Genomic DNA, 21,019 nt, shown 5'->3' with positions numbered 1-21,019 from the left:
GCTTGGCTTAAATAAAACGTACATTTATTGAGCACATAGTCACTGTGGATGAAAAGGCCATGGTTGTTACAGGGCACTTTGCATTGAATAAGTAACCTTACAGCCTTTCACAAGTCAAAAAACTGTTTGGCCTCTGAGGTGTGGACGGATCTTGTCAAACAGATCCAAACGGACACAAGGGACAATGTTACACTTCCTTTGGAATAAAACAGATGTTGCAATGCTCACATACCACTCAGTCAAAGTTAGTTTCAAGCATGGTAGGATGTTGCAATGGCAGTACTGAATGAAGCGTATAGTTGGAGTGCAGTATCAATTTCCTGTATTTCATATTTCCTTTCCAAGTCCTAGCTGTTGACACCATTTCAGAAATCTGAATCAAAGCATTTGCACTAAATGTATTTATATATGGTGCTATTTTAAGATCTCCCCCCTGTCACCCATGTATATTTTTTGGAAGTGTACAGACACCAGTCTCTATGCTGTCACTCGATTGTGATTTAAGTGTTCGGACACCTCAGTATGCTGCCACATTCAGAGTTTGACTCAATCCAGCACCGGTGCTCCTTCCTAACAAACTCCCATCTCTTTGTCCGACCTGGCCAGCTCAAACATGGCGGGCAGGATGATTTGCTTTTCTTCAGGTAGCTGCCTCGAGTGAATCCCAGTGGTGGAGGTTCACTTGTCTCTGGTGAGCACCATCTCAGTGAGTCTGATGAGGGCGTCTCTCTCCGCCGACGGCCTGAGCATACTGATCTGTCTGATGGCCTCCTGACAGTAGTGCTGAGCCAGGTTTTTGGTCTGTTCCACGCCGTCGCTCTAAAGAACAAGAAGGGGTGGCAACATTGTTTTAGTCTTCATTTATTCAAGCAATTGTGTTTCGGCAAAGCTCTACTTCTCTTTCACTGTTAAACATGGACCCCAATTGGTATTATGGACCACTTGGTGAATCTCAGCTGTTTGAGTAGAGAGAGTTCGGACTGGAACAATGTTTTCTGATTGTTCTGTCATCACATGAATGCAGCACAAATGCCTTGTTAACAAACGTGTAACATTGTTAGTGTATCGTGCCGAAGCATCTTTCCCCTTACAAACAAACCAACACAAAATCCCTGGCTATGGAGAAGTACCACACTTTAAACCATCTGAACTTGTCGTGATGAATCACAAACCCATTTTAAGAAGAGATATGTGTATGGCATCATGCTTTATTATATTAGGAGAGAGACTGTGCCATGATAAATGACGTACAGTATAAGCCGCGTGGCGCGAGAAAACCTAATTCTTCATATTCACCTACCCTTATTTACAGTAAAAAAATTCTCAAAGTAGATTTACATTCAAACCCTTATATAATATGTATCTGGTTTTTAGCGAATTATTGTTCATACCTGAAAGACGTACTGCCAGGCTCGATCTACGTCTCCTTTAGAGCTGAAACGTCTCATGATCATTGAGTGGAGCTCGGGAAACTGGAAAGACAGAAAGAAGCTGAGTTAGAGACTGACAAACACTCATTTCCAGTAACTTCATACAGCACTACAGTTTATATTAAAGCTTACATACACGTAGGTGAAAAAAAAGTGCTAATGTGGATCTCACCTGTTGACAGGCAAACAGCACCGGTCCAGTGGCCAGGCCCAGTTTGAGATCTGCAGCCGAGGGCTTCCCCAGTTGGTTGGCCCCTGATGTGAAGTCCAAAACATCATCCACCAGCTACGAGACGGAGACAAATAAAAAAATGTATAATTATTTTATTTGCATTCCAGTTCTACAATCCATTACGTTCTGGATAACAAAACATGTAATCCGACACAGTAAAGGGTATTCTCATAATGTAGCTAGTATGTATTCAAAACGGATTCAAACTGAAAGTTACCTGAAATGCGATGCCAACATTCTTCCCATACTGGTAGGCTATTTCATGGACCTTAGGATCAGAACTTACTAGAACGCATACCTTTAATGAAAGAGAAGAGAGTTAATACAAAATAAATAAAGAGTAGAAACTGAGCCATCTAAGTAATATGGAAGGAGTCTCTGACTGCGGTCAAATAGTAAGAAAACTTTTCCAAACCATCTTTTCAAGAAAAGGTGTAAAGAGAATTCATTAGGACTTAGGAAAAGACGATTGTGGAGCTTACTTAAAAGACGCTTGAGTCATTTCACTCAGTTAGGAACTCAGTTTCTTCAATTCTCTGGTATTTGTGTGGAAACAGAACGTACATACTGCTTTACAACTGTTTGCAATCAGACTCGCTGTCTTCTTGAAGGTTTTCTCCAGGTAGTGTTTGAATCTCTCGTTCTCGTTCTCTTTGGAGCCCAGCTGCATGAATTCACCTGGAAGTCAAACAAAGGAAGTTTGCTACCGGACATCTAAGGAGATATTATAACCCATTGATTTTGCAAAACTGCATGGGTTCAGATTGCTTTACCTCGCACCAGATCCTCTATCACCTGGGAAAACACCTTTACAACCATGTTGTTACCAATTCGCGCCATGGTTATGGAGGCAACCGATAGGATGAAATCTCCAGCCAAGATTGCCTGGAAGAGAACAAAAAACAATCATTCATAAAATAAAATGGCAATGAAGTGATCAAGCAGAATGTATCAAGTGGATAAACAGGGGAAGGTTTTTCATTACCCCTACCTTTTTTTCACCCCACAATTCATTGATGGTTCCCTTCCCCCTTCGTTTATTAGATCCGTCTATAACGTCATCATGCACCAGGCTGGCAGTGTGGATCATTTCTGTGATCATAGCTACGGCCCTCTGCCCTGGGAGCAATTCTCTACAGAGGACAACACATTGCAGGAAATGAGATCAGATAAAACCCTGGACCGTGATTCACGTGACAATTAAAATAGTTACAACAGCGTGTGATGCATCTTCACTCTGGTATCAAGGGTAAGAGGCAGTTAGTAGGGAAAAGAGAACATTTGTGGAAGTCTAGAGTGATCTTTTTTTTTACCCGGATCTGTTGCTGTGGCTGTTGAGTGCCCGCGCCATCAGGACAACTATCATTGGTCGGATGGCCTTGCCTTTTCCGTCAAAGTAGTAATGACATAAAGCCTTCAGCTCTTTAGTTACAAACAGCTCCTGTAAAGCAACAAATCATTTCTATTAGTTGCATCAAAACAGCTACTAACGTTGCAAAAAACCAGATGACTGTAAAATGACTTCTGCTCATTTCTAACCAACATCTTTTTAAGAGAACAACACAGGTATGGCTCACTAGTATTAAAGCTGAAAGAACTCCATCTGTCTCAAGGCTTTCTAGACAGAAAATTCCACTATTTTATATCTAAAGAAAGATAGAGGAAAAACTCAGTATTTCAATGTACCTTTCTGATGTCATCATATAAATTATTGAGATCTTTCTGTGCTATTGTGAAGGGGTCTTGAACCTTCACATCTGTGTGTGCACTGTTTATGCAAAAGCAAGACTTTAGTGAGGGATCCAGCAACCGTGGTTTGTGTCTGCAAGAGAAAAAACAACAACATACTTCAACTGTGAAATACAGAAAGATATAGAAATACAGAACATATGCGTATGATGTTAAATAAAGTTTTGAATACGGCATAAGTGAAATATCTAATTGAAAATGGCCTATAATACTGTGGTACAACATACAGTGTTTGTCAATCATTTTTGCATAGCCCAATTTTATTAACAATATGTACATGATAGAACACCCTTCAACCTGAGGGGAAATATAGGCCAATTTGTATTCAGCTAAAACCTGTCTTGCAGTGTAAGGTGAACATTATAATAATACACACAAATCCAGGAATATTTTGGTTACATTGCAAGGCCTTTGGTAAAGACAACTCACCTGGTGAGAGATGTGGTAAAGTTGAAAGTGTTTGGACCTGTCCGTCTTCGCAGGGCTGATGGCTGCCCCTGGAAAAACAAAGGACATGAGACTTTTAGACTGTATTTAATTAGGTTTTATATCAGGCTACTTTTAGGCCAGCAGAGTCAGCATTTCAACACAAAATGCATTATTTCTGGCATCTTGGAGAAGGCTTTATACAACATAGACCCTCACCTTGGTGTAAGAAATATCCTAAATTATTTACATTCAAGTAGATGAAAACGAGAGTTTATATACTGTACTACGTATCTATATACATATAAATAGCAACAATGAACAAAAATGCAAAGAGAACTCGAGAAACATGATTTAAACAGCAAGCTATGTAAAGGTCAGAGTAATTAATATGCATTATGGCAGGTCTTGACCTTAGTGTATTCAGAGCACGGTGCTGAGTTCATTCTGTAAGAGCCAACAGCCCCTGCCACAAGTAAGTGAGTCACCATTCAGTTACGAAATACTAATAGAAAATAAGACACTAAATTGCTCAAATCCTAACATTGACTGGAAACGTCACAGACAGTACAGTAATACACCAGTAAACTAAAAATCGCTAGCATTGAGCCGGGGAGGCTGAGGTTCGGTGGTGACCTTCCGGGGTTTCTGCAGCACTCCCTGCCCGGTGCCGATAGCAGCCGTAAACTCACCGCGTTCCCCGGCCCAGAGCTCCAGGATGTCCGCCCCAGAGAAGATGTGGAGAATGACACCGGCCTGCCATTACCATACCACAACGTTTCGAATAAACTCGAACAGTTTGCATTCCACTTCGAGCATTGCCTAAGCAATGGGCACGCCATGTTCCCACAGTTAGCGGGACGGACTGGCAGGTTATTTAAGCGGAACCGGAAATGATAAGTTACTGACGTCGTTCCACGCAACGGAGTTAACGCTAGTTATATATGGGAGTTGTTACATTTCAGGAATGCAGTGGTAGATGTCAACAACTGTTGCTTTCTATTTAACTAAAGATATCAAATGTGTCTTCGTCTAGTTCAACAGGAATTAAGTAGATTGTGTGTGTAACGTTACTATTTGGAGATAGTGGCTAACAGCTAGCTTTAGCCTGTAGCCAATGTTACTGTTGTTTTCCAGTTTGTCATACTGTAAACTTGGACGTAATGCAGATTAATTAAATAATACTACTTTAAAATACACACACAAAGGTTTTACGAAAAAGTTTGCCTTTAAGTCAATCTTGTTAAGTTATTAAAGTTAAAAAGAAGGAAGAAAAACAATAAAGTTGCCTTCAATTAGGGTATTTTTTCACAGCATAATCAGTGTCAATGACATGTGAGCTTGTTTGCCATTGGTGTAAATTATGCAAAGTATTTTAGTAACGTTTAAGTTGCTTGTACTGTGTGCATTTTTCCATGTAATGCCACCTTACACTTTTACTCCAGTAAATGACATTTCAGAGTAAAATTCTTTGCAGGTTCAGATTTGAACGTACATAACCTATGATCCATACATAAAATATATGAAGTTGTATAGATGAACTACCCACAGAGTAGGCTAGTTTTACTGTTGACTCTTTAAGCTTATTTTTGGGAATATTACTTAGGCTAAATCAAGTAAAAAATAGTATTGAATCGAGTAGATCATTATAGTGTTATTGCTACTTTCACTTCAGTACAGGTTTGAGTTCGTATTCCCCAAATGCGCTGTGTGCTCCAGCTGAAAATCATTTTTTACCTATTTTCAAATCTACAAATAAAGCTTACAGGCAGGTTCCTTTGAGGCGGTGTCTGTGTCGATGACATGTGGAGCCCTAACCAAGTGTTAGTGTTTGCACTGGTAGCAGCATCCAGCTTCACATCTGTACATGTTCTGGAGTTCTGCCAGAGTACTGACCGTGACTGCCATAGTGATGATAATCATGACAATATGGCATCAAACAGCCAGCCGTCCCTACACACTGTCAAGTCCAGGTGGAATGTGAGTGTTTCCAACCTTATAAAAGACCTGGAGCAGTTGAAAGTGTCCAGCAAGAAGCTAATAGGTAAAAAATGATCTTCTTTTGTGTGTACTTTTGAGGGTGATACACTGATAATGTCACGATTCGATTTTTTTAATATGTTCTGCAGAAGCATTCCCGATTGATGAGGTTAATGGCAACTTTGCTCGCTCTGTAAAGAACTGCATATTCTCCAAATCCATTCCAACCCCACTGAGAGGCCCATTGAGACTGGCAGCAGCTTCTAAGGTGATCTTACAATATCATCAGCAGCACCACAGAGTCTTTACAGTGTGATGTGAATAATTCATTTATATTTGAATTTGTCTCAACAGGACGTCATCGAGGGAATTTTAGACTTGGATGTGGCTCTAACCCACACCAATGATTTCCTGCATTTTGCCAGTGGGGACAAACTGCTATCAGGATCTGTACCCCTCGCTCACAGATATGGAGGTCATCAGGTCATGATTCATTTGTTTTCTCTGTTTTGCAGTCTTCATTTCGTGCACTTATAGTTTATACATTTGCACCTACTAATGTAAATTGCAACATATAAAGTTTCAAATACAGACTTTTTTTTAAAGTCCTTAGTGGTGAAAGCTGGTGTACACGGTTTATTGTATTACCTCAAATCTACTGTGAATTTTTAGAAAATGCTTTAATAATACCACAAAAATAGAATTATTTGAGGACATATACAGTACTACTTTAACAGGCAATACATCAACAGAGGACTACAATAAGGCAAAAACAAGTTGATTAGAAAAGTCAAAGAAACTTATTCTGTTTTTAAATTGTATCGTTTTATTCTACCGATTAATCACAGTTGATGACATTAAAATGCTCCTTCTCCATCAGTTTGGGTACTGGGCAGGTCAGCTTGGCGATGGTCGAGCACATTCTCTTGGTCAGTATACAAACAGGTGAGAATGTTATTAGGTCCCTTGTGTTTCCAAAGTATTGGTCATGGTTTTGGACTTATGTTGCCAAATTCCAGTTTTATTTTTGTCTGGTCTTCCTTCCTGTGTTTGCCCTCCTGTGTCTGATTGTCTCATTGTGTTCACCTGTTGTGTTTTTGCTTCCCCTCCCCGACTTTTTGTCGATGTTACCTGCCTCCTGCTTGTAAGCTTGTTCCTGTCTTTCGTGCTCCCCGGTTTTGTTAATGTTTAGTTGTTTCTTGTTTTTCCTGTCATCGGCTTTTGTTGAATAAAGCTCGCTTGGTTTGATTTTCTACTGCGTTTGGGTCCTCTTACCATTATCCAGACAGTATTGTAAATTCTCCAGTTAAATATTTGACTTGCATTCCCTTTAAAATTCCCCAAAGGAAAGGAGATGTGTGGGAACTGCAGCTTAAAGGCTCTGGGAAGACACCTTATTCCAGGTATGTTTTTTGTCATACCTGTTGACATAATTTTTTCTTGGTTCCCTTTGCCACATTTGGAATCATTTTGTTTCTGGGATAACAAATGGCTGCAAAGAACTTTAATATACATTTTACTTTTTTTTAATTCAGGTCAGGAGATGGTCGAGCTGTCATCCGTTCTTCTGTAAGGGAGTTCCTCTGCAGTGAAGCCATGCATTTCCTGGGGATTCCAACCAGCAGAGCTGCCAGGTGATGGATGAAACTGGGTTCACTTTTGTAATGCGATTAATATAATCTTTATAATATTATTTTGTTTAGGATTCAAAGAATGTGTGCAGTTTTATCTGTAACTTACAGTACAGATAAAAGCAACATAATGTTTAAAAGACACCAAATTATTCGGAACTTGTACGTTTCTACTTTCCATTTTAAGAAGTCGAGGATCTGTATTAACATGTATTGGTTCACAACATTATAAACTAAGATGAACTTCCTAGGCAGAAAGAGAGGGGCCTTATTTGTGTTTAACAATGAAAGGGCAGAATTGTTTATGGATGAATTCAAAGTGTATAACCACTAGCTTGATGTGTTGACTGTTAGTTTTGTTAGGTGTTTTCTGGTATTGATTTGATAATGTTTCTCCTTGTTTCAGTCTAATTGTAAGTGACGAGCCTGTGATAAGGGATAAATTCTACAATGGAAATGTGAAGACAGAGAGAGGTACAGTGGCTCATTCAAAAATACCTTTAATCATTGTCGCTGTGCACCTGTTCTAGGACCAAAAACTACCACTGGGTGGTGCCCAACTACTCGCATGAGGTCATCGAAAAAAGTTGTATAATATAAGAGCTTGCTGGAAATGGCTCTTATAGTAAATGGTGCCTTATGTTGCAGTTTGTTTTTATTATTGTAGCTTCTTTATTCTTTTCCCCCAGGGGCTGTTGTTCTCCGGTTAGCCAAGTCATGGTTTCGGATTGGATCTTTAGAAATTCTGTCTCAGAGTGGAGAGATAGACCTCCTGAGGTTAGTATGGTCACATGGAAGTCACATGGAAGCCCACTTAGGCTTCCTTCACCTTCCATGGCCTCCTGTTACATATTATATACTGCAGCTTGTAAAATAATTCTTTTTTTCTGCTGATTTTAGAAAGCTGCTGAACTTTGTGATTGATGAGCATTTTTCCTCAATCAATTCAGACGACCCAGATAAATATTTGGTAAATTGAAAAAAACAATTGTCTCAATTACAAGGTTTCTTTAATATAGTTAAAAATAAGTATTTATATATTTCTTTGAGGAACTTCCTTGCTTCATGCTTAATATTTTTGCTTTATTCTCTAGGTATTTTATTCCACAGTTGTAAATGAAACAGCCAATCTGATTGCCCAGTGGATGTCTGTTGGTTTTGCACACGGTGAGTGGTGTCTGAACATTTTGTCACACAGTTTGTTGTTTTACCAAAATCCACTGATATTTATTGTGTGTTATCACGACAGGTGTGTGCAACACTGACAACTTCAGCCTCCTGTCCATCACCATCGACTACGGGCCGTTTGGCTTCATGGAGGCGTATGACCCCGGTGAGTACAATGACCTTGCTTTATAGAAATAACGGAATGTCTAGTTCTTTTGTCCAATGTCAAATAAAGCTTTATCGTTACAGGTTTTGTCCCCAACACATCTGATGACGAGGGCAGATACAGCGTTGGAGCTCAGGCAAACGTTGGACTGTTCAACCTGGAGAAGCTCTTAAATGCGCTCAGTCCTGTGCTCTCTAAACATCAGCAGAACCAGTAAGAACAACAGCTGTTCAAATTAAGCGGTGCATTGACACCAAGTGCAACAACACTGAGGCAAGGCAGGTTTATTTATATAGCACATTCCAATAACCAGGCAATTACAAAATTGATTTGCAAAAAGACGTAGTGCAAGAGAAACACATAATTTTATTACATAGATTTAAAAAAAGCTATTGGACTTAACATAAAACTCAGCTAAACTAGAATAAGACAGGAATAGAAGTTACAAGGCTCTGTACAATCTGAATAGTATATTACTTTTAAAATAAAAGGCAGCGGCAAACTGAAAAGTATTTGTCCTTGATTTTAAAAGAAGGGATAGTTGAAGCACACCTTTTGGTTTCTGGCAGTTTGTTTGTATCGATCATAAAAACAGAACTTGAACTGAGTGTTCAAATACACAATCTGGTGCACATTACTAATTAAATGAATAAATGACGATAGAATTGAACCTGTAATATTGGTCAGCAACATCATATTTTTTTTCTCTTCTCCGATTTTCATTTAGAAATGTTTCATTAAAACTTTCTTTCTTTCAGGGCACAAAGTATTTTGAAAGGATATGCCAATATTAACCAGATGAGGTGAGGTCCACATGAAATAATGTATTTTCTCTATGTTGTCCCTAATGATATACTGTATCCAACCAGTGAGTCAATATATATTTGATTTTAAAGCTTTATTCATGCTTTCAGGATTCACCAACATTTTAAAGCTAAACTAGGGCTTCTAGGTGAAGAGGAGGATGATGGCTACCTCATTGCCTTCCTGCTTAAGGCAAGCCATTGACAATCTTACATAATTCATGTCAGTCTACTGAATGGATTTAATCTCACTGTCTGTTTACTGGCTGTAATTTATTCTTACTCCCAATCTATTTGTGTTTGTTTCACCAGATGATGGAGGACACTCAGTCAGACTTCACCATGACCTTCAGGCAGCTCAGTGAAGTTTCAGCCCAGCAGCTTCACAACAGGAAGTTCCCACAGGTAGAGAAGCGCTAAGGCAGCAGTTTGTCATGTTTCTGTTTTTAGATTTGATCATGACATCTTTCAGATCTAAATCCAGCCCTCATCGTGCTGGTCATCATGTTTCTTCTAATTGGGTGTTTAGTAGATCAAATATAGGGTGACAAATTACTTACAATATTATATAAATGACACTTTTGGATAATATTCTCTAATCTATATGGCAAGTTAATTTGTGTTACATACATTAGTCCATATTCAAGAAACTGATTTTGCATCAGCAGAGATTTTCAGAACCTTTTTGCTTGTTTTTGAATTAGATGTGGGCTCTTGAAGACTTGTCATCCCACAAGCTCTTCTCTGATTGGCTCAGCATGTTCCTGCTGCGGCTCAGCAGGTAAGCAAATCATATTAAATAATGGCTCACCATTCTGAAGTTAAAGAGTTTGAAGATATTCTCAAATGTGTGCAAGGTACTTATACTCATTTGGTGTCATAATGTTGTTTTTGTAGTTTGTTAGATTGTTTAAGAGTTGATTTAAATGTTTGTTCTCTCTGTTCAGACAACTACATGATAGTGATTTGCAGCGTCAACACAGGATGAAAAGTAAGCCACTAAACCCTCATACTAAAGTTGATGTAAACATAAAATAGTTAATTATAGGAACTGTGAGTAATAGCATTGTGCTTCAAAACAGTATATAACAAGGAATACAACTTTACCAAATGTCTTTAATGTGATAATGGCTTAAACTGGACCAACTTTGACTGATTGTGAAAATTATCTTACAGATGTAAATCCTCGATATGTGCTGAGGAACTGGATGGCAGAGTCTGCTATAAGTAAAGTTGAGATGAAAGATTTTTCTGAGGTGTGTGTATATGATGTCCATCTAATTAAAACGGGTTCTCCACAAGGTATTCAAAGTTGATAAATCAATTTAACAATCTTACTGTATCTACGCAAGACTGAGGCTATTACCATAATTTGCAATATGCGCCTGTAAAGTATTCCATTATTTGTTTAAAGGTCCCATGACATGCTTTTCCGGTTATTTCCCATCCCTTTGTGTGTTATGTAGCTTTTTATGCATGTAAACGGTCTGCAAACTCTCAAAGTACACCCTGTAGCAAGTAAAACTCTAACACAGAGAATACCTGTCTATGCCGACCCAGAACGCCTCTTTGGAGATTTTTCTCAGCCTGGATGAGTGTGTGTGCTCACTGCTCAGGCTGAGTTCCGTGGTGTCTCGCAGATCCCACGCAGCAACCAGGAAACGACACCAGTAACCCAGCTCACACTGTCCGTTCCTCGAGCCTCAAAGGGCGGAGCAGCGAGCCCCGCAACATCCCGCCAACACGGCACCCAGACCCCACGCATTATTCTCATCTGTTTGTCATTACTGGTGTCATTTTCTGGTTGCTAACAAATGCCATTGTAAAACATAAACACTGATGTCCAGCTGTAAAGGTGGTTGGCTAATCAGAGCACAGTGGGCTCATAGGCTGGGGGGGGGGGGGCGGCGCGGGAGCTCCAACTCCAACAAGGCGTGTAGGACTGAGTGAATACACATACTATACAGAGATGCTGTATGAGAAACCAATGTGATTTTGGAACATTGAACAATGTAAATCTATTCTAGTAGACCTCGACAATGGAATTATGATCAGTAGAAATGGCCATGACATGGGACCTTTTTTATATGGCGTAGTCCATTGTGAATTATCCTTTGCAATTAGGTGATGCTATACTATGAACTTTTGTATGACTTACTATATTATGAAATATTACACTGACTTCTCTTTCCGACACACTTTTTTATTAATGTGTTAACGTTTATTAAACGTTTTATATGGCTTTTATGTCATGCAATACTATGACATACCACACGATAGAATTTTACCACCCCTTTTTATCCCATTCCTTACTACTACATATCATTACCAAATAAGTATTACAATTAACTCCATGATTCTTGCATAATCCCTTTATTAAATAATTGTATTTTATCTTCAGAATCATAGCAATGCCCCCTTTTTTCTTTCCTGTTAAAAGTTGTGATTAGTTTTAACCTAGTCTTTTTTTTCCCCCCACTAGATGGAGTTGCTGCACCACATCCTGTCACATCCCTATGTTACACAAGAGACTGCAGAGGAGGCGGGCTATGCAGCAAGACCCCCGCTTTGGGCTAAGAGGTTAAAGGTCAGCTGTTCCTCTTGAGAGATTATTGGAGACAGCAACAACACTAAAGAGAAGAAGAATAGCAGCATACTTGCACTCTTTGGTGTGATTTATTAAATTCTCAAATGCTGGTGGAAACGATTTGTTCCCAAATGTCAAGGTCATGGCTTTTAAATGTTTTTCTACTGCATATTTACATAAACCTATATTAAAAGATGCTACGGTTGAGGCTGTCCTGTTACTTTTTTAAGGATCTAGGTTTACATACAGATTAACTTTTCACCTTAAACACATAAAGCAAGCACACACCAGAGCTGCACAATGAAAACTAGGTCCATTGCTTTTATATTTCCCAAAATATAACAGAAAAGAGACTTGGTTATTAATTCCAGTAAAACATGTTGTTCATGAATGCTTATGCCAGGTTTTTATTTAGCTTTTTAAAAATCATTTTAACCCTTGTGTTGTGTTCAAAAGCTGTTACCGTTCATGGTGTTCGCATGTCAATTTTGACCCATGATTTATCTCAGTCCAAAACACACACAAAAAATGACAATCATCCAATATTGTTTTAACTACATCATAACTAACTTATTTATGCATTTATAACCATACAATCCTGTTGTAATTTAATTTTATGGCCCAAAACACATTACACCACATATTGTGCATGTGTGTGTTCAGGTTCAAGTGTTAGTGTACATATTCTTTGAGAAAGGTTGAGTTCCCGTGGGGGGAGGGGGGCAGAGGAAGGGGAGACCAGGTGCATGTCTCAAGTCAAAGATGAATCTTGATTGGGCCAAATTTGACCTTGATTCACCCAAAAACAATTCTGCTGGGTCTCCCCAGACCCGAACACCAAATTATACACTTTTTTTTTTTTTAGAGATCTTCAGACTTGGCTAAAATTGTCAATCTGTTTTGTAGTCTTTATAGCTGTTGTGGAGGATATCATGAAGCCTTGTTCCGATAAAAAAAAAACTAGAACGTAGTTATTATATACTTGAAACGGGTCACGGGAGACCCGAACACAACATAAGGGTTAAACTATTAATGTTTTACAGAGATAAGGAAAAGTGTTTTATAATATTTACAGCCCTCCATTCAAACGTGACAAATATGTACACTTCCATAAAACTGTCTCATTGCAGTCCGATACATTATTATATCCATTACATCACCTTTAAAAAAAATTACTTGTTTTTAACAGATTCTTTAATAATTCTGATAACAGATTTCATCATATCTACCTGCAGCAAAAATGACTGACAGGTTTTACATAAAACATGTTTTAATCTCTTTGATCTTCTGAATATTTACACTTTTACTTAATTCATGCATGATTATGTCTAGGATAAGTTGTTAGAATGGATGTAAAGTCCATATTGATCTCCCCTGGCTTCATGTTGGAGAAGTACAAAGTTTTTTTTTAACGCTTCTTGTTCATGGCCAGCATCAGTTCTGACATGAAGTCTCCACCTCCTCCCGCTTCTCCCTGCAGCGGTGTAGTCCTCTTTGGCGGAGCAGGCGGTACCTTCCTCACTGAGCCGGAAGGCCGCACCGGGGCTCTTGGGGCAGCAGGTGGAGGGGGAGGTGGAGGGGGTGCTCCAGCTCCAGTGAACATTGGTGGAGGCGGAGGTAAAAACCCTGGATCTGGCGGTGGAGGAGGCAGGTCCATACTCATTGGGGGAGGCGGCGGTGGTAGGGAGTTCATCGGAGGAGGAGGAGGCAGGGAACCAAAGCCAGTGGATCGAGGAGGGGGTGGGAGGAAGTCGGGCGGGGCCTCCGAGGCATCATCCATGGGTGGCCCCAACCGTGGAGGAGGAAGGCCTCCCATTGCAGGTGGAGGTGGCGGGAAGTTGGTGGGCAGGTGCCGCTGGGGGAGGGCTGGTTTTGAGGAACTCTTGGGAGCCAAAGGAGGTGGAGAAGGTCGGACTGGTTCTGGAGGTGGTGGGGGAAGGAAATTGGCCATAGGAGGCGGGGGTGGGGGTGGAGGTGGGGGTGGGACATTTCCGAAGTCCTGAGAAGAGAGAACACAACAATGTACAAAATTAGGTCTTGAAAAGTATAGAAAGTTTAAAAATAGATTTTGTAGTAAAATAGATTTTGTAATAATCCATACTTAAATATTTGTAACATGACATCATTCATGACTTACATGTAGTGGAATGATTGGCTTCCACTCCCTTTGATTCAAGATTCAGGTTTATTGTCATAACATATACAAAACTACGGTGTAATTATATAATGTATGGATAACTTCATCCATCGCAGGTTCCTCAACAGTGCAATTTACAAGACAAAAAAATATAAAAGACAACAATAAAAATAGTACAAGCTCGGGTGTTAAATAGTCTTGAAACTGTCCCTGAGTCTGCAGCTCCGCCTGCCAGACAGAAATTGTGCCATATCATACATTTAAAGGAGAAAAACATATATAATTATATCGTTTATAGTAGCCTTTTAACAAAGACTAGCATGTATCCTATCAGAGCTCAAACTGGCCCTAAAAAAAAGATTTCAAATGTAACCTCAAGATTCCAGCAAAGTTTATATTTGTCAATATTGTCAATTGAATATATTTGAATTCGGCCCAAAGGTAATGTACCTTGGCATTTTTTTAAATGTCTCACCATTTGCCAACATCTTATAAGCTGATCAATATGTATCAAGTGATAAATTGATAACAAAAATAAAACTGTACCTTGGTAACAGGTCCTGGTGGGGGCGTGGGAACATGACCGTTGGCCTGGCTGGCTGATTTAGCTGGCAGAGAAGGAGAAACGCCATGAGTAAAAATTGTGTACAGGCAACATTTCTACATGTGGGTTGTTTCCCATCAGTGAGACACTCTGTAGGACAGTGTGTGTGGTGCTACCTCTGATGGTGGGTGAGGGTGTTGATGGGTTGGAGCTGGATGGAGTGCTGCAGTTTGTCCAAGCTGAGCCGACAGCTGCCTTCCTCTCTGCGGTTTTATAGTTTTCATACAGCGACTTACCATACTGGAACGGCAAGACACAAACCACCGAGCATGAGTTTTAGTCCAATAGAGAAGATAAAATGTTCCAATCATCAAATGGAAAGGTGTTAAAGTGTACCTTTGCAATCCGTATTCCGGTTACCCAAAGGTTCATTGAATCTTCATCATCGCAGCAGAGGTACTTAATGTACTGAGACTCTTTTTGGATCTGAGGGTGCTGTGGAGACAAATACAAGATAAACAGGTTATTTGATCATTTGTTACTATCTTTTATAGGCATGGGACGATAACAGAATTTCATGTCACCATTAAATATACGAGATTCACGATATTGTCTGGAAATATTATGCTTAAAACTCTTAATATGTCCATAACAATACTGCAATGACTTGACATTGCATTTACATTTATTTGTATCTAATCCCTTTAGGACTTTTAAATGTCAAAAAACATAACATAGTGTAATAATAAATCATATGATCCATCTATGTAAATAAATGAAATTACATTAGCATCATTGTTTCTTACATGATTCAACCAGTATTTTTATAATTCAGGCTACATACAGTGAGTGTTTCTGACACAATCAATGGCTTATAATTTGACGCTTGAGGGAAATGAAGGTAAAATAATGTTACACACAACTTCACTGAACCCAAATAACCCTACTTTTATCTCACATTTAATTTGCAATAAGCTAATTTTGCAGTATTTGACCAAAACATGACATATGGTCTATGACCTCATTTCAAGCTGTTGTCCACTACTACTACTACAAAACATACAGGAAAAAAGCCTTAGACTCTGCCTTTACTAAAGTTTTTGATTGAATCATTCAGCATTGCACTTTTATATCATTTGCATTTAAATGCTGCAGAAGTTTTTTCATGCCATGAACCCAAGTCCTTTTCAAAACCTGGACACCCACAATGCAACTCAAGTGCGAACTACACTAACAGAATAAGGTGTGTTGTGCTAAAAGTGGCAAATGGACATTCGAGTCACCAGCGTCATTTATTTTCATCTACACCCCAAGATTTTTTCATTTTCAACCTAAACAATGATGATGATGACAATGCTGACTCAAGTGACATCACTTGAGGCAATGTAAACGACATTTTTGTGCAAAAACTTTGGAGTTCGCTTTTAAAAGGTACCACAAGGGGGCAGAGTGAGTCTAGTATCAGAGTGTAAATGGCCTAATCCAGTTAAATGGATGCTATATTTTGTAGTTCATGTTCTATGGCAGCGGTTCCCAACCTGTGGGCCGCGGCACCCTAGTGGCCCGCGAAGGCATTGCAAGTGGGCCGCCAAATAATTTTTATTTGTATTAGTATTTTTTGTACAGGCTAAAGACACAAACATGGACATAGGAGATGACATTCCCATTTCAGACAAAAATAAAACAAAAAGAGAAGAAATACAGATACAGTCAGTAGGATCACTTCAACATTTCACAAACAAAAATAGGTTGACAACCAAATACAACCAAAAACACAACATGGCAAGCATATTGTTCCTTTAATCCCACTCTTCGTTAGAGCTAATTATTTCCCATTTCATGGCGTGTTGAGCCACCCTTTGATTTTTCTGGCAATCATTTTTTCCAAAATAAATTGTATTTTTAATCTGCTCTTCAAACACCTTAAATTAAGATTACTCCTTGATTGACTTTTAAAAATATGTATTTAAGCTACAGTAGGAGAATAGATCTATTTATTAACTGTGTGTCTTCATCTAAAAGCCCAAATAAAATATTAAAGGGTGTAAAGGTAAATTCAATATTTACCGCCAAATAATTTGCAAAACATTATGTGGAAACATTTTGATTATTAAGATTTGTTTTTATTTTAACCTCTTTTCCTTTCTCTTTCTTGATCCTCATTAGCAACGGTCATTACAGTCCTTGACAGCGGTCTGTTCTACTGGATTTACAACGTGTCCAATGTTCTGAATTGACCAATCAGAACTTTATTCAGCCTCCGTATTGTTTATGGGTGAATGTGGGCGCGAAAAAAAGTGTGATTCTTAAGTGGGCCCTGAGTTGAAAAAGGTTGGGGACCACTGTTCTGGAATACTCCAGTTAGCATTGTTGAACATGAGCAGATTAGAAAAATACATTAGAATTCTGCAGCCAAATGTGTGCTATTAGGTACTTCCTGTTTGATTTATGTTGTATGAGATATTTAATGCACAGATCATTGTAATTGTTTGATTTATGACAGTAAGTGCACACCAGACAGTTGCAGTAGAGTGCACACTGTATGGGTGTGTCAACTGTTTTCCCCTAAAGAGGAAGTTGACTTTTCATGTTATATCCTGATATCAGTTATATACATAATGGGCATGGTGTTAGAGATCCCTTCAGGCCGCTCCTCTGAATATAAAACAGCAAAATAATGAAGCCAAACTGTTTTGCTCTTCCTTGAATTGCTGCAGTTTTGAGCAGCCAGCCGGGCAATCTGTCAATACACACCTTAATTAAACATTTTGGCAGGCGAAAAACAGCTTCAGCTATTGCTGTATCATTTTTTCACCATCTACCACATCTAAAGAAGCTTTAAACAGTTTTACTTCATGATTCCTAAGCAACAATCGACCATATGAAACCTGGCTTGCCCTCCAAAATGTTACTACGACAGGTCGTTTTCCTCTGCAGCTGACCTAGGTCAGCTGCTCCTTCAGCTCAATCCTTGAAAACTCCAACTTTTGCTCATAGGTAATTCAGTTTCATGCCTCTCCAAGCTCTTTTTGCTCGGATCCTCAACAACTAGTGTATGGGATCTGCTGATTCTAGTTTTTCCCTGAGAAGATAGGAGGAAGATAATAAAAGTAGACTTTCACTTCCCTTTAAAACGCACTACCATCTTGTTCTGGTTTTTTTCATGTTAGTCAGCATTTCTTGTTCTTGAATAAGTACCGTGAGTACCTCCCATTACCGTTTTTTAATTAAATGCATGGGGCTTTCACAGTAACTACATTTGGAGAAATATTAGGAACTGCTTAAGCGGTCATCTTTCTTTCTCGCCACTTTCAGCTAAATTGGATAAAAGCGTCTCCTTTCACTTCTTCAAATGAAACTATTTATTGCATTTCTCGTTTTCAGCCAAGTAAGCAGCTGTAGCTGACCAAATATTCAGAAACTGTGGTACATTGAGCAATTCTGCATTGATACAGACAGACAGACAGACAGACAGACAGACAGACAGACAGACAGACAGACAGACAGACAGACAGACAGACAGACACTAGCCTTTAGATACTCCTTATAGTCTACAAAGGAAAATTCCTTTTGCTCAGGTCAGTATCATACTAACAGACAATACAATTCATCCATACAAGTTGACTCCCCAGTACAGATCGTGATTCTAAAGACTGGATTATTATTTCCATGATCTAAAGTGTGATATAGGCCTCATAACACCTACTACTTCAACAGCAAAACTGACAGGGCATAAAGAATGTTGGTGTTCTCGGTGTAGGGGAAGCTGCAGCATGTTGTAAAAGGGCGTGAGCGTGGACCTTTTATTCTAAATGTGACCACAAAATAAACATCATGCTGCATTGAAGAAGACTTGTAGCAGATTGAGACCATAAATAAAGTGAAAAGTAGGTTAATCTTTCTCATAGACTTCTATAAAGATTTGTTATACCATTTGTTGCTACCAGCTGGATATTAGTAATAATGGAGCAATTTTAAGTTAACTTACCTTCAGAAAAAAGCAGCAGTCAGTTGGGGCTTTGTATTTGCCCTTAAAGTCTTTACCGTAGTAGACATTTACATTGTCAAACTGGACAAAGCAGACCAGGTCACGGGATGACTGAAAAAAGAGATAATGGTTCATATTAGACATTGTCTTCATTTGTCGTTTATTTGTTTGACTTTTGAATTGATCATCTACTAGAATGCTACATTCAACAATGCATGAACGAAGAATGTGGTTCATAAAGCAGAAAGACTACTCAAGGACTGTACAGGCCCAGATAAACTAACCTTATATATTTAATAAGGTTTCAGTTGACACAAATATTTCTAGATCATCTTTCACTAGTTGCTTGAGTCTTGAATATATGCAGGATTAGATTATTAGCTGCTGGATGTGTGATTTGATTCTGGTCTCTGCCGCACAAAATGTCCACTCATGACCCCTGACCTTGGTTTTCCCTTTGGGCACATAATAAATTCCCGAGGCCCTCAGTTGGAAGAGCTTTGGTTTCCAGGACTTCTTGCCATCGTCTTTGAGGTGCATCACCCCCTCAAGATCAGGCACAATGATGGAAGTCCCGCAGAAGTTCTCCTGCAGAGTTGAAGAAGGGATGAAAGGGGTCAATGTGAGGAACGAAATGCAATATTTCACTTGTGGTGTGTGTGCTTATTCTATTTACCTGGATTAGTAACTCCTTGTCTTGGTCTTTCATGTCTTTGAGAGATTTCTTATCCTTCTTCCATAGATAAAAGTTCTGCAGAAATAAAAAATTAAAAGGGAATTACTGAATGTCCTCACCTTTCCTTCAGCATACCAGCAGGTTTACATTTGTGAAATGCTTCAACAACTAGAGGTATTGACATGTTACCTACTGCAGCTGTTACCATTCAAACACTGCAAACTTAACATGTTAACAATATACATGCTAAACAATCATCAGGAGGTTAGCGTTGTCATTTGAACATGTTAGCATGCTCACATTAGCATTTAGTTTTAAGCAGTGCTGTGCCTTAACACCCGCTCTACCAGATGAGCTACTGGGGTGTCACAAACTATTTTAAACATTATAATTATTTCAAAGAACATTTTTCCTATTAGATATCAGAACAAAAATGTTGGCTACGGGCATCTTAAATATTTATTTTAGTTTTCTAAAACCCTACACTTTGTCCCTTTGTGACTGGGCTTATTTGATTTTATATCATAGTCTCGTTTTCATTGTGGCGAGTGAAAGCCCAAAAGGGAATTCTATTTTAGTAGTTCTGGTAAAAAGTTGAAATTGTATACTGATAGGGACCTACTGTATAAAACAGTTTCCTTTTGTTAGAGGATGTGGAAGACATGATGGAGTACTTAAAAAATTAGAATATCTCACTATTTTCCACCAACTATTTTTCCCAGCTAACAGACCGATTCCATTAAATACAAAGGGTCCTGTTATTTTAACAAACATGCCAAGATCTCCCTGTCATTTGCCTGATGCTGTTTAGTTTGATATATTACAGTGAGGGCATACATGTAAAGGGTCATCCTGCAAGGAAGAAAGACATATCATAATTCAGGCAACAATTCATCAGTGAAAATAGCCAGATGCCGCTGAGCTGAAACAATGTTGAGATTTTCACAAACCAAGGCCAGGAAAAATGAACTAGCCAGTGTAGGAGTTTAGAGATATTACACGCACATCACTTCTAGTCACACTCACGCAGCATATTTTTAGAGAGGTATATAAAGATGCAGACAATAAGAAGACCAACCTGTGGGTTTTTGAAAACCTCATATTTTTCCCCTCGCTCCTGAAAGAGTACTTTGTTCTCGCTGTCTCTTGTCCATGCTAAGAGTGGCTCCACAAGGTTCTCATGGTCTTCAAACGTACGTTCTGTCAACGAAAAAAGACAAGTTAAATGTCAGCTAATTAGAATAGGTAGTATTCAGTTTGTCTAACAGTGTTATGTGCTGGGCAGACACATTTTGAATTCCTCTGGCAAGAGTTTGGATTTGTAGAAAAATCTAACAATCGTGTTGAACATTAGTTTGATCTAGGGTCCACTTATTTATTTACTTTTATAGTGCCATTAGGGAGTGCTAAGGTCTGACATTTTTAAATTTAGAAAATAGTGTATCACAATGTAAATATACTCCTATAACAATTGCAAGGTAGGCTTTGTTTTCTGAAATGTTT

General features: G+C 38.9%; 3 protein-coding genes across 4 annotated transcripts in view; 1 reads left to right on the top strand and 2 right to left on the bottom strand.

The window, feature by feature from the left end:
* Positions 1–2: 2 nt before the first annotated feature.
* pdss1 (prenyl (decaprenyl) diphosphate synthase, subunit 1) lies at positions 3–4,789 on the bottom strand. The gene is made up of 11 exons (XM_079662228.1): positions 4,530–4,789; positions 3,841–3,908; positions 3,349–3,484; positions 2,976–3,103; positions 2,654–2,795; positions 2,436–2,547; positions 2,231–2,340; positions 1,880–1,960; positions 1,603–1,716; positions 1,392–1,472; positions 3–819 (listed from the first exon to the last, which is right to left on the bottom strand). Exons 1-11 carry the CDS (start codon positions 4,677–4,679, stop codon positions 679–681), a joined length of 1,263 nt encoding a protein of 420 aa, XP_079518354.1. The 5' UTR covers positions 4,680–4,789; the 3' UTR covers positions 3–678.
* Positions 4,790–5,463: 674 nt separating this feature from the next.
* On the top strand, positions 5,464–12,376 carry LOC307026662 (protein adenylyltransferase SelO-like). Of its 2 annotated transcripts, none has more exons than XM_079662221.1 (19): positions 5,464–5,881; positions 5,967–6,085; positions 6,172–6,300; positions 6,698–6,762; positions 7,164–7,220; positions 7,353–7,451; positions 7,855–7,922; positions 8,138–8,225; positions 8,349–8,418; positions 8,543–8,615; positions 8,698–8,781; positions 8,865–8,994; positions 9,540–9,584; positions 9,678–9,777; positions 9,897–9,989; positions 10,289–10,365; positions 10,532–10,575; positions 10,761–10,840; positions 12,067–12,376. In XM_079662221.1, exons 1-19 carry the CDS (start codon positions 5,641–5,643, stop codon positions 12,187–12,189), a joined length of 1,785 nt encoding a protein of 594 aa, XP_079518347.1. In that variant the 5' UTR covers positions 5,464–5,640; the 3' UTR covers positions 12,190–12,376. The 2 variants fall into 2 exon arrangements, with proteins under 2 accessions (XP_079518347.1, XP_079518348.1); XM_079662222.1 differs by having other exon boundaries at positions 5,481–5,881; positions 9,696–9,777.
* Positions 12,377–12,459: 83 nt separating this feature from the next.
* The window catches only part of apbb1ip (amyloid beta (A4) precursor protein-binding, family B, member 1 interacting protein), a 20,860-nt gene continuing 12,300 nt past the window's right edge, over positions 12,460–21,019 (bottom strand). The window contains exons 7-14 of the mRNA XM_079661834.1: positions 20,595–20,716; positions 19,517–19,591; positions 19,285–19,428; positions 18,841–18,951; positions 15,249–15,347; positions 15,029–15,152; positions 14,855–14,916; positions 12,460–14,170 (exon numbers count right to left, since the gene is read on the bottom strand). Of these exons, the coding sequence (XP_079517960.1) occupies positions 13,580–14,170; positions 14,855–14,916; positions 15,029–15,152; positions 15,249–15,347; positions 18,841–18,951; positions 19,285–19,428; positions 19,517–19,591; positions 20,595–20,716 (1,328 nt within the window). The 3' untranslated portion in view covers positions 12,460–13,579. The remainder of the gene's footprint in view (positions 14,171–14,854; positions 14,917–15,028; positions 15,153–15,248; positions 15,348–18,840; positions 18,952–19,284; positions 19,429–19,516; positions 19,592–20,594; positions 20,717–21,019) is intronic.

This window comes from Notothenia rossii, assembly GCF_949606895.1.
Source record: "Notothenia rossii genome assembly, chromosome: 12".
Classification (NCBI taxonomy): Eukaryota; Metazoa; Chordata; class Actinopteri; order Perciformes; family Nototheniidae; genus Notothenia; species Notothenia rossii.
Note: the sequence above shows the minus strand (reverse complement) of the source record. Positions and strands in the feature narration are given on the sequence as shown.

Bases quoted from the DNA above. Each gene is read 5' to 3' on its own strand.
- pdss1 (XM_079662228.1), bottom strand. From the start codon at position 4,679: ATGGCGTGCCCATTGCTTAGGCAATGCTCGAAGTGGAATGCAAACTGT. The intron at 3,485-3,840 runs GTGAGTTGTCTT...TTTCTCTTGCAG, and splicing joins TTTACCACATCTCTCACCAG to ACACAAACCACGGTTGCTGG. The intron at 2,796-2,975 runs GTAAAAAAAAAG...TGTCCTCTGTAG, and splicing joins AGCCACAGCAACAGATCCGG to AGAATTGCTCCCAGGGCAGA.
- LOC307026662 (XM_079662221.1), top strand. From the start codon at position 5,641: ATGTGGAGCCCTAACCAAGTGTTAGTGTTTGCACTGGTAGCAGCATCC. The intron at 8,616-8,697 runs GTGAGTGGTGTC...TTATCACGACAG, and splicing joins GTCTGTTGGTTTTGCACACG to GTGTGTGCAACACTGACAAC. The intron at 10,576-10,760 runs GTAAGCCACTAA...ATTATCTTACAG, and splicing joins GCGTCAACACAGGATGAAAA to ATGTAAATCCTCGATATGTG.